Source organism: Macadamia integrifolia, chromosome 6, assembly GCF_013358625.1.
Source record: "Macadamia integrifolia cultivar HAES 741 chromosome 6, SCU_Mint_v3, whole genome shotgun sequence".
Classification (NCBI taxonomy): Eukaryota; Viridiplantae; Streptophyta; class Magnoliopsida; order Proteales; family Proteaceae; genus Macadamia; species Macadamia integrifolia.
Window position 1 is genome coordinate 23,092,714 of NC_056562.1, and position 12,826 is coordinate 23,105,539.

Consider the following 12,826-nt stretch of genomic DNA (forward strand, 5'->3'; position numbering starts at 1 on the left):
GAGTGCTATTTTGTTACTCATCACCATGGTAGCCAATAGTGAAGTTGTTCAACAGCTGAATTCTTATAAAGGAGAAACTGATACAAAATTTGATGCTCTCACTAACATGATCACATCCCTAAAAACAATGGTGGAATCTATGCAAGTTTCTATTGATCATTTGGTGGCAGCAGATAAAGGAAAGAGTCCCATTCAGTCTGGGGATTCTTCCAACAACACTCCACAGGATCTGCCAGTAACACCACCACCACCACCTCCACCACCATATGGGACTGGTAGACATGATGATGGAGCAGAAAGAGCAGCAAAACTGGATGTCCTTGATTTTTATGGAGACAATAATCCAGAATTGTACCTTGACTGGATTCACAGTTTAGATACATTCTTCAGATGGTACGGGTTGACTGAGGCTCGAAAGATCCTATTTGCAGAGGCCAAACTGAAAGGCACGGCTCGAGTCTGGTGGATCAAGCAACAACAACAGAACCGAACCCGAGGCATTGGTTTGGTCACTACTTGGGCTGAAATGTATGAAGTCATGAATCGACGATTCTTGCCTTCTGATTACAAGCAACGCATGCATCTCAGGTTTGCACAGTTGAAACAAGAGAATTTAACCGTTGAGGAGTATGTTGCTAGATTTTATTATTTGGCCACTCGTTCTGACTTTGAGTGGGATGAAGAAGTCTTAGTGGCCCAATTTCGCAATGGTTTGCACCCTCAACTTAGTGCTGCCCTTGCATCTAGTCGACTACCTACAATGGAAAACGCCGTACAAGTAGCATATCAGGTTGAGGAAAGTCTGAAACGCCCATACAATCGGAGATATTTTGCAGATACTTTTTCTCGAGGTACTAGTTCCGTTTGGCAACAGTCTCCTACCCAAGAGAGGTCATCTAGCAAGCCACAGGCAAGTGCTACATCTCTGGCTTCTTCACGACCTAGTCGGCCGTATTCTCCACCTCGACATATTTCTGAGATGTCATCTTCACGGCCTACTCGCCCATACTCACCCCCTCGGCGTGATTCAGATAAACCTTCTGATTCTTCAAAATTTACAGTTCGGTGCTACTCATGCCATGGATTTGGACATATCAGTGCCCAATGTCCCAGCCGTTTGGTTGCTTTTATTGATAAGGATTCTCCTATACCATATATTCCCGAAGAGCAACTTGGTTCTGACACAGTTGATTTAAGAGAAGAGCGTGCAACAGGTGAAGTCAATGACACTCTTAGTGACGATGACCAACATCCTTTTTATGTCATTCGTCATGTGTTGACCACTCAGAAGGCCACTGAAAATGAAGATTGGCGCCGCAGTAGTATTTTTCAGACTCGTGTGAAGTGCAATGATCAGTTGCTAACCTTGGTCATTGATGGAGGCAGTTGCACTAATGTTGTCTCTGAAGACGCTGTTCGTAAGCTGGGATTGAATACAGAATCACATCCTAATCCTTACAAGGTTGCTTGGGTGAACAACACTAATCTCAAAATCACAGATAAGTGCTTGGTCACATATTCTATTGGTGGATTTAAGGATACAGTCCAATGTGATGTCCTCCCTCTGAAGGTGTGCCATATCCTTCTTGGTCGACCTTGGTTGTTTGATAAGAAAGTACAGCATTGTGGCTATGCCAATACCTATGCCTTCAAGCATGCCAACAAGACTATGAAGTTTCATCCTGCCAAAGATCTCCCTGAAATTAAGCTCAAGAAGATGGTGGGATCATTCCTCATTCAGCGTATTCCTTCAGACGGTCTCCTCGGTCCTTTCCCTAACTCGACGGAGTCGAGTTCTTTTCAGAGGAGGAGAGTTGATGCAGATATGGCTGCCCTTTCTTGGTTGGACCAGCATGACCGGCTTTGGAAGCCAAGAGCCAAGAAGAACCGGTCCAGCCCAGGGTTTTGGTCCAACAAGGGTTGGAAATAAAATTAGTAGTTTACTTAGTATTTTATTTCATGCTTTTATTTTCCACACTTGAACGTAGGAGTAGGATTTATTTCCTTGCTTTGGTTTCCTTTTTATAGTTGTTTCCTAGTTTAGGCTAGTTTCCATTCCAGTTAAGTTTCAAATTTCATGTTCCTATTTTTTTATATATTGGTTGTAATCGATTGAAGATTTAGAGAGCAATTTGATTATTGAATGAATGGGTGAGTGTGAACCTCCTTTTCCCCCCTCTCTACTCTGATTGCCCCTCCCTTCCCTAAGGGTTCTCCATCAATGAGTCATGCTCGAAAATCTATAAATACAAATCCTAAATGCCTTGAAGGGATTCATCATTGTCAAGGTGATCTCCAAGGGTGACAAAATGAGGTGTATAAATCTGTGGTTAATTTCATGTACTATGCTTCAGCATGATCCACCATTGGATCTCCGGATTTCCATATTAGGGGTATTTGGGTACGATTTCCATACTAACAACGATGTGTACACGAATTTGGGACTATGAGTCATACTCGAAAATCTATAAATACAAATCCTACATGCCTTGAAGGGATTCATCATTGTCAAGATGATCTTCGGGGGTGACAAAATGAGGTGTATACAGCTGTGGTGTTGTGTGTTTTGAATAACTCAGTTCCTTGGAGGTTTCTCCAGCAATGGATTTTTTATAAGGAATATTTTTCTTCCATCTCATGGAGTATATCTCATTGCTTTAGAGAGGAAAATTCAGCAGCTGATGTTTTAGCAAAGAAAGGTGTTGATCTTCAAGAGTCGCTTTTGGTCTTTGTATCCCCTTTTTCCTTCTCAAGATATCATTTGGGATTCGCAATGCATTCCAAGATACAGATTCTAGAATTGAAAGATTTATTTTTATCCAGCTTTTGTCTTTGGTTTATCTAAGGATTCTGCCGATAGCCATGCCGAAGGTGGATCATTAAATAAATTTCGTTGGGCTTGAGCTCTGCTGATGGGAATGCCAGAGGTGGAATCGCAGGCCATTGGCTGTTATGTTATCTTTTGAGTCTGGGTATGCCTACACTATAATCTTGTACATCCATTTATATTCTAAAATATATACTTTTGCTGCTCTGTAGAAAAAAAAAATAGATACATGTAAACAAAGAAAAGTGATGATAAGGCAATCCACTACCAAGAGCAATATTAACCAAATTGTTTATTGACAAATAAAACAAAAGTTGGCTTCCAATCCAGTATCAGATTGAATCTTGCAACAAAACAAACAAACATCAGAGTACATTTCAGGAAAATCTCTTGTAATTTCACAGTAGTAAGCATCCACAACCAGATAAAATCCAAAGCATCTACTGAGAATTCTCAATGCCCTTTTTTTTTGGGGGGGTGGGGGGGGAGGGGAGAAGGCAAAAGTCAAATTCAAAAATTAAAGCAAGAATGCATATTTGGTAAAAGCTAATTGAAATAGATTAAGGTTTGGCATAATAACTGTATCAACAAGCTTTTGGAACATGATTCAATATTCCAACACCACACCCTCATAAGTAATAAATAACGTTTCTTGAACGAAAAAGAAATCAATTGAATTGTAAATTGTAGTTAAAGGTCAAAACTCACCTCATCAACCCCATCCTTATCTGTTATATCCAGAAAACCTTTTATCAGAGAGTTGAAAACAACAAGATTTGGATGCACCTGGAGATTTTTCATCCTGTACACAAATCTCAAGGCATCCTCCATATCGCCCTGCTTACAATATCCACTAATGATGATGCCACAAGTGCGCTCATTGGGCTGCACATTGTTGTTCTGCATCTCCAATATCATCTCTTCAGCCCTACTAGTCTCCCCATTCTGTGCATAAGCTCTTGCTAGTGTGTTGTATGTAACAACATCAGGCTGCAAACCAGATGCCACCATCTTATAAACCACATTCCAGGCTTCCGTAATGTTCTTCCTGTTACACCAAGCTCTGGCAAGGATGTTATAAGTCCTGTGATTAGGTTTCACATTTTCCTCCTTGGACATTAGCTCTAGTAGTTTAAGGGATTCTTCAGGCTTACCAGCAATGCCATACCCTTTGATTAAGGTATTGAAAGTACTGGTTGTGGGTTTAGATCCACTTTCCTTCATCCTCCAGAAGGTTTTCATGGCTTCCTCAAAATTTCCAGCCTCAGAGAAAGCATTGATAATAGCATTGAAGAAAATCGAGTCAGGCTTCATTCCCCTGTCTTCCACCTCAGAGATAAGTGATGGAATGGATTTGAAGCGCTTCTGGACAGTCAAGGCAGCTAATAGAGTTGTATATGTTATTAGGGATGGCCGGTGTCCTCCCTCCATTAAACTGTCAAAAATGGACTGGACTTCCTGTGGCTTCCCTCTTTCAATCAAAGTGTTCATTAGTTTAGTTCTTGAACGGACTATTTGGCAGCTTTGTTTGCTTGAGCAGACTAGGCAGTGAGATTGGACTGAGGAATCCATAGAGCTTGAAATTGGATTTAGTTGGTTTTCTTGATGTTGGTGTTCCTGTGAAAGTGAAGTCTCATTAGTATATTGCTGCTTAAAGATGCCATAGAAATTTCCAAAGATTATTTTGCAATAATGCTGGAATTTGACTCCAATTTGGAAATAAGTCTTCGTAAAATTTTGTATCAGCTGAAGTATGTTGTGAAAGTGAAGAACCATTAGAATATTGGTGCCAACAGAAAACACTGAAGTATCCACAGATATATTGCAATGATGTTTGGATTTGACTACAACTTGGAAATTAGTCTTCCTCTAATTTTGAATCAGCTGAAGAAATGAAAAAACCTATTGTTTCTCAACTTAAAGGCAGATTCTATACAAAGTCGTTTGGCAGACATTAGTCACATCATTATGTATCAGTTTCGGATTTGACACTCTAACAGAGTCAGTTTGGCCAAATCATCATTGACCAAAAAGTTTTGCAACACTAGCCACATCAGTTATGATGATTAACTATTAAGGTATTGTCGGGACATGTGCATTGTTAAGTAATTTGAATTCAAGTTGGAAACTCAAGTGATATGATGAAAAAAATTAACTGAATCTTTGTATGTATCATTCATTCACCTCATAATCCAGCCTAACACAGACCATTTGCAAGTTTCGACACGATAACGGGTTTTGACAAGCTTATTCATATAAAAAAGGCATGCATTTATGATTACATAAGTAAATTGACTTTAAACAGTAAATCACTTGATTCAATTACCCTGGAAATATCTAAATGACAGTCCACATAAAAGGCTACCAATGATGAAAAAAAAGAAAGGAAAATCAAATTAGACTTAAACAATTTACTAATCAATTTAAAATCCAATTTCAAAAACTAAAAGGGAGATAATTAAAAAAAAAAAAAAAAAAAAAAATTGGGAACAGTAACCATGACATCCTCAATTGTACCTAACCCTTGCCAACTATAGGCATCTAACATGTTAGGAGATTGCAGTTGTGATATATACATATATTTGATAGATACAGTTGTATGTATAACTAAGAAACAGCTTCAAGCATTGAGTAAGTACTTTTTTCATAATAAAAAACTTGGCTGCAGAAAGGTTCGAATAAATGCAATACAATGCAACCGAGATAATCAGTACAACAAAGAATGGATTGGAGGTATGATACCATGTTAACTGATTGTTGAATGCAATCATTTTTTCCCATGCTTGTTCCTTCTTGGTCCTTGGCAGTGATACCAGAATCAGCCCTCTCATTGCCAAACTTTCCCGCCTCTTCCATCCTATCTGCTTTCCTAAACCCTTGATTGCACTTAAACTATGTGCCCAGGGAGTGCTTCAGCCTCAACTTCCTCTATTGGCAGTCAGAACTGACAGCTGCTAAGAAGCTCTCAGGAAAAAAAAATTTAGGGGGCAGGTGAGAGAAAGTGGAAAAGAATCAGTAAGGTTGCTAACTGCATGGACAAGTCACAGTCTAAAGTAAAATTACAAGAACCAGTAAAGTCCTTTTTCTTTTGCACTTTTTTTCCTCTTCTTATGAATAATAACCGTAGTTCTTTTGAACTGGGATACTCCAAAACATCAAAGATCAATTGCAAAAGCTATTAAATGAACGAACTTCTGAACTTTCCCTAATGCTTCATCCAGCACTTATATTTTTGCCAAATCATCTTGTTTCAGGGGGGTTATCCCTTACATATACAAGTAAACCATGGATATACATACAAAACCTTAAAAAGATGTAATTAAACAATTCCAAACTATATCAACAACATCATAAAATTGAGAGCAGATTTCAGAAACTCACACAAGGATGTAATTAAATGCATCAACCAACAAAGAATAAAGGCACTAGTTAACTTAGGCTATGGAAAGACTTATAGTGCACAGTTGGCTAATCTTCTCCAGCTTCTAATGAAATTTTGGGCTACAAAGGGTGTCTAATATGAAATTTCAGATTGGAATCTTCAGCACCAGAAACTGGACAAGCTCCAGAAGCCCCCCCCCCCTTCTAACATTCTGGATTCTGCTTCCCACTCAGAATGTGGGCTCAAGAAGCTTACCCAAATTTGCCCATATGGTATAGCTCCCAACCCGAAAGAAAACTAAAACTTCTGTGGTCCTTTGGCTCCATAACAAAATTACTTCTGTATTTGGTGCTGTTTTGTGTTACGGAATGCTGTATCACACTTTTATAACTAGGCTATCCAGCATCTTCTATCTAATAAGAATTGGATAATCATTAAAAGAGAAAATTATTGATGGTAGGGCAATGGAAGAAACTAGTTCAAGCAACAAGTAAGTTTATTTTCCATTTTTTTTTCTGTTAATTTTTTAATAATAAATCATCAGTAAAGGAACAATTACAATCACCAAGCAATCAATCAAAAGTAAAAAAATCAGTCTATTGGAGTACTTTATATTCCATTGAAAATATAGAAAAATAAAACAGAAGCATGAGTATCACATTTCATCATGATTCATCAGTTCAATGAGAAGTACGAACAATTAAACTTATAAACACAAGGGTAAAGATTATACTAAATAGTAAGAAAGAAATGCAATATAGCAATCAAAACCTAAAGACACCCAAGATACCAAACAAAGCCTCCTCTAGTAAAGCATTCAGCAAGAAACCAAAAGGGATCCTGACCAGTCCTTTAACTTCATTAATAATCTAAACATATAACAGAAACACAGATGAGTGCAAACACAAAATAACCCAAAAATCTCAATAAATGGACAAATCCCCAGATGGGTCTCGTTTGGAGAATCCAATAATGGTTAAAAACAGCGTCGAAGCGGAGTTTCAAGTATGATCAGTCAAATTTTTCTAAATTCTGGGGGAGAACAATAGAAGTTGCAGAAACTACCTATTGATACTGGGTCCACAATATCACCGGCAATGGACGAATTAGCAGAAATAAATGACTTGCATGGTTGCAGTGCTTGTAGTCATTAAACATCCATTTTGAAGATCTTATCCACAAATATTCGTAAGGAAGAAGGGTATAAAGTGAGGCTCACGGTGTTCTGAACTCTGGATAGGCTATGGAAAAACTAATTGGTGCTTTTTCTTCCCTCCATCGAATATAAAAATCAGAAAATATATATATATTATAAAACAACAGAAACATATGTTTTAAGACTAGGCCAGAAAATTTCGGGAGCTTTATTAGATTTTTCACTTTTGAGGGAAAATACAGAAATCCTTTTTTGGTAAATAAAAATACAGAAAAGTTAACGGAGGTAAAGGTGAAATTTCATGATTGGCTGGAGGGCCTGATTTGAGCACTCAATATAAGTAGATTTTTTCCCTTTTGGATGAATGAAAATATATTGAAAATAATAATAATAATAATAAAATAAAACAAAAGCTCAACCACTATCTAAACTCTAAAAAAATACAATCCAAATGCCAATTGTTAAGCCAAATAAAAGTGTCAGCACTATCATCAATGGAGGACTTGATATTTTCAATCACAAGATACAGGCACAAGAAACATCTATAGGGCAAGAAATACTAATCCAATCAAATTTTATAGAATACATCCAATCAACTCAAGTGCTCTTCTTCTTAGAAACAATTTTTGAAATAAACTTGACAATACCAGCGATATTAGAGTCCTTAATTTCACAAAGACCAAAACCACCCTCATGCTTTGGTAGGCAAACCTTGCCCAACTTATTGGGTGCAGAAATTTGGAATTATCCTGCCTATCCAAAGGAAAGAATACATCAAGGATTCAATCTTAGAAGAGATTGATGTTGGAATGCCAAAAACCCCGGTCCAATAAACAAAGGAGTTTTGCATGGCTGGTCTAATAAGCTCAAAGAGATTGGCAAAAGAAATAAGTTTACTCTTCCAAAGGCGACTGGCAAAGGAAAGAAGTTTACTCTTCCAAGGTTGAAGCTTCTTACAATGCCTATCAAATATAGAGGACCAATAATGAGCACACAAGCTTTGAAGAAATCAAAGGCAGCCCAAAAAAGTGACAGGGAGGTGACCCTCAAGTATGCATAAAACAACACTAAATTATGCCTTATGATGCTTAGGAACTCCCTCAAAAAGGAAAGAGACTTATGTGTTGGGTCTCGGTTGACAATGAAAGGGGGTGAATCAGTGTACCAATTTCTTTTTCTTTTTCGAAATGTACATCTGATGTGACAATCATTGTTGACACTTTAGCAAATACACATAGTCTACCGATGTTGCCCAAAGCTACTATGCATACTGTTGTGTATTCTCAATGCTACAGAGAGCTCACTCACACAATTGATACTATTGCCTAAAGTAGTCTCACAAATCCTACACAATAATAACTATCATATACACATAGTCATATGTACATTACATTTCAACCACCAAGTGGCTAGGTCTACTAGACGTACACACCCATCCTGCAGACAAACACTCCAATACATAATATAATGTGAGCTTACACAATCGCAATACAAGAGATACATGTTTCAATCAATTGCCTACATGCATGGAGTAATACACACTGTTGGACTCAGCATCTACTCAAATACTAATTTTGACTGTACCCACAACCAAGGGAATACATTTTCAGTTTTCACCAATGATATATAATTGCTAGGCCTTCACCCTGTTTTTCCATAATGATATTTGAGGCCACACCCAGGGCAAATAGATTTAGGTAGTGGTAACTACCAAAGAATGCATTGTCCCTATGTTCAACACCCATTGGACACTAAGTACAAAATTAAGACTGGACTTATATCAATTCCCTACAATGATGCATATGCTAGCATAGGTTTACAGTATCAAACTTTTATACATAGCATATATACAGACACTCAGACATACATATAAAAGTAAATGCAAGGGTTGGAGATGCTTACAACTCTTGTTTAAGATACTAGGTGATATCGGGAGATGTCTGGAGTTGTCTCAAAGATGCCTCGGGTTCACTGGAACTTCCAAGAATGACTGCAACACAAAACTGACAATAAACTATAACCCCCTTGGTAGTAGTGGTTTTCATGGGCAATCTCCCTCTTGCTTCCCTCTCTTTTCGTTTCTTACCTTATCTTTTCTTTCTTTCTTTCTCTCCTTTGTAGGAGCTCACATTAGCTCTACAAATGACACACACACATTTCTTGTGAGAAAAGAAAGAGATTTTCGTAGGAATTAGTGAGAAAGCCCATCCCATGAAGATCTTACCCGTGCTGCACCGGTCCACCCCGCCCCATGTGAGGGAGAACTTTTTTATCTTTTCTTCCTTCTTCCTTCACTGTAGCAAAAACCCCCATTTATATTGCTTTAAGAACAAAATCACACCTCTCTCAAGTCTTCAATGAATCCCATGGATAGAATAGAAGAGATAGATGATAAGGGTCAATGATCTTTAGAAATTTAAGCACCTTCTTCAATGCACAAAATCGTAACACATAACCCCTTTCTTTTCTCTCTTCTCTTGGTTTGAAATCAGTTACCGTTCACACCTCTCAAATACCTTATCAAACCCCCTTAATGGAGTAAAGAGTACTCCCATTTGGCAACAAAAGCCCATTTAATGCTCAACAAACAAAGGGGGAGCTTCTCTCACTAAAATTGTGGCTTTCATCTTCTCTAAGCTATGTTATAAGGCTTCCAATGGATAGAGCACAAAAAAATAAGAAGGTAACAACTTGAATAGACTAATTTGGCATTGTGGAACAAAAACTGTGACCATTTAAAGTTGCATCAATGAGAAACAAGCATTTGAAATCTTTCTGAGTGGTCTAGGATACACTGGCGGTGTGCAGAGTAGCAGTACGACTTACCGCCATTAAATCAAACCTCAAAAGGCGCCTCAAATCTAGACCAGCCCAACCCAGCATTATCGCACTCCTAGATTCTTACATTCAAATGCAATAACGTAAAAACCTAGGCCTAGGTCCAACCTGATCTTGTCGTAACCCTAGGTGCGACATTTAAATGCTATAAGTACTTGATGAGTGCATGAAATCCATTTTTTTTTTTTTTTTTTTGAAAGAATGCATGAAATTAAGTATTATTCACTATAAATATATATAAGTCCATCCTTGTACGTGAGTTGTCTACTTTCTATAGTCAAATCATCTGAATCACCAATGTATTGTCTACACGTAAGGGTATCAATTTAGAATCAAAATTGAATACCAAAACTCAGGCCTTCTTTGGTGTCATTTTTCTTTTTTATTTTTGTTCACAAAAATGGATTTGATTGCATTTGGTATCATTTATGGAGCTTGTTTCTATTTAAAAAAAAAATTGGTAAAACACAAAAATCAAAAAGAAATCAAGAGTCATTTATGTATTTTGGCAAAAAATGATTTTCAGTTATTTTTACGTTGAACTTTAATAAGCATGTGCTTAAAAGCTCATTATAGAGGGGTAAATTAATCATTTACTTTGTAACTAGAAATCCAAGCCATTTGCCCCCTCTTATTCGTTCCAAAGTAGAGAAAGAGAGTTATAAGAAAGATGTGTGAAGGGAATCTCTTCACCCATTTCTTTAAAAAATTATTTTGCACATAGAGCTACTAAACTATTTCTCAAAAAAAATTATTTTTGTCAAGTAGTTACCAAACCATTTTTATGTTTTGATAAAAAATGGTTTTCATTAATGATTTTTGTTAAATAGATAAAAAGAAAAAATAAAAATGATACCAAAGAGGGCCTAATATCAATCATTTTTTTTTTTATGGAGGGATAGGTATGTTGCCAATATATGGTAAGCTAGTGGACAACACCAATGGGGGCATCGAATGAGGTATCATATAGGTGGGTTATACAATAGGTGCTAGCTTACGGTATACCGATAGCATACCCAATCTATTCCTTTTTTTTTTTTAACGAAAATTTTACTAAGAAACATGTGTACATCGAATATCATCCTTCAACAAAGATCAAGGAGCCATAAAAAAGATTTTGACAATTTATCACACACATCAATGATAGGGTCTTCTTAGCTAGCGCATCAAAAATAATATTCTTACACCAACACAATAATAGTCACAACCATAACTTTCTTCCAAACTAAATGGGGTCTGCTACAATGATTTGATAGGGTCCAAAATAACAATAAAAAGAAGTAAGAAAAAAAAAAAATTGGTAAAATGAGATAAAAGGAGGTAAAAGAAGAAAAAACAATAGTCAAAGTAGCATCACATGAACAACCCATAACCACAAAGGATCAACTATATATATCCTTGTTCTCCACACATTTCTATCCACAGTCATATTAGAATCGAGCCCTATATTTTGTATGTCTTTTCTTACCACTTCGTCCATGGTCATTTTAGACATGTTTCTACATCTTCTAGCTCCATCTAGTTTAATATGATCGTTTTTCCTTAATGGGGCATCCATGAGTCTCCATTGAACATGATCTTACCACCTCAATTGGCTCTCGTGGAGATTGTCCTGAACATGTGCGACCCCCGAAATATTTCAAATATAATAATTTCTTATTCTATTTCTCTTAGCCTTATCACATATCTCTCTTAGCCTTATCACATATCTCTCTCAACATCTTCATCTCCCCTACACCCAGTTTATTCAAATTACTCTTATTGATTTATAACATTCTGTCTCGTCTGTCATAGTTGATGTATTACTATCCTGTAAAAATTTTGCTTGACATATTAACTGACGTATTGATGTGAAATGAACCAACCATTTTTTTTTATTTATTTTTTAAAGAAATGTTTGATATAGTCTTAATATTAAAGAATGAATATAATTTGATACAATACTGTTTGGGTATCTAAGGCAAAATTGTTTGATATGAACTAAATCATACCAAATTATCTATTCACGAACTGAATCAAGTGTACACATGTATAGTAAGTATCATATTTTTTGTGTCTAACTATATATTATAAATGACAGTTTATTATACATTACAAAAACCGCGCCGAAATTGAACCGAACAAGGAACCATTTATAAAATCGAATAAAAATCACATCAAATCTATACAATTTCGGTATTAAAGAATGCATTCGAGTTCTCCATACGGTAAGATTTTGGTTTTTCCTATCTATCTCTAGCATGAAATCGAAACCATACCAAATTCCTGAAACTGTACCAATTGACACTGTTATCTATACGATACCTTTAGGGCAGCCTTGTGGACATCTTCTCTCTGTGTTAAGATCCAATGATCGTGAGGGTTCGTCTCTACACGATTCTGGTCCGTGGATTTAGAATCAAATTTCTCTCTCTTCATTTAATAGATTCTAAATCCGCAAATCAGGGACGTACGAGAACATTCTCGTACGTGAAGCTGATTCGTTCACGATCAGTAGACCCTCTCCAATTAGGATGCCACGTGTAAGATATCGAATCCTTAGATTACAGACTATACGACCGTGTAGCAAACCCTGACCTGTTATAGTGTTATTGACTCACCGTGACCTTTTTGGGTCACTCAT

At 36.9% G+C, this 12,826-nt stretch overlaps 1 protein-coding gene across 3 annotated transcripts in view; it reads right to left on the reverse strand.

Annotated features, from left to right (window-relative positions):
- Nucleotides 1–7,495, reverse strand: part of LOC122082810 (pentatricopeptide repeat-containing protein At5g25630) — a 17,398-nt gene extending 9,903 nt beyond the window's left edge. Inside the window, exons 1-3 of one of the 3 annotated variants that reach the window (XM_042650585.1) lie at nt 7,275–7,495; nt 5,570–5,778; nt 3,536–4,444 (exon numbers count right to left, since the gene is read on the reverse strand). In XM_042650585.1, coding sequence (XP_042506519.1) covers nt 3,536–4,444; nt 5,570–5,683 — 1,023 coding nt within the window. In that variant the 5' untranslated portion in view covers nt 5,684–5,778; nt 7,275–7,495. Of the gene's footprint in view, nt 1–3,535; nt 4,445–5,569; nt 5,790–7,274 lie in introns of all 3 variants that reach the window. The other 2 variants (XM_042650586.1, XM_042650587.1) reach the window with 2 other exon arrangements.
- Nucleotides 7,496–12,826: the final 5,331 nt, after the last annotated feature.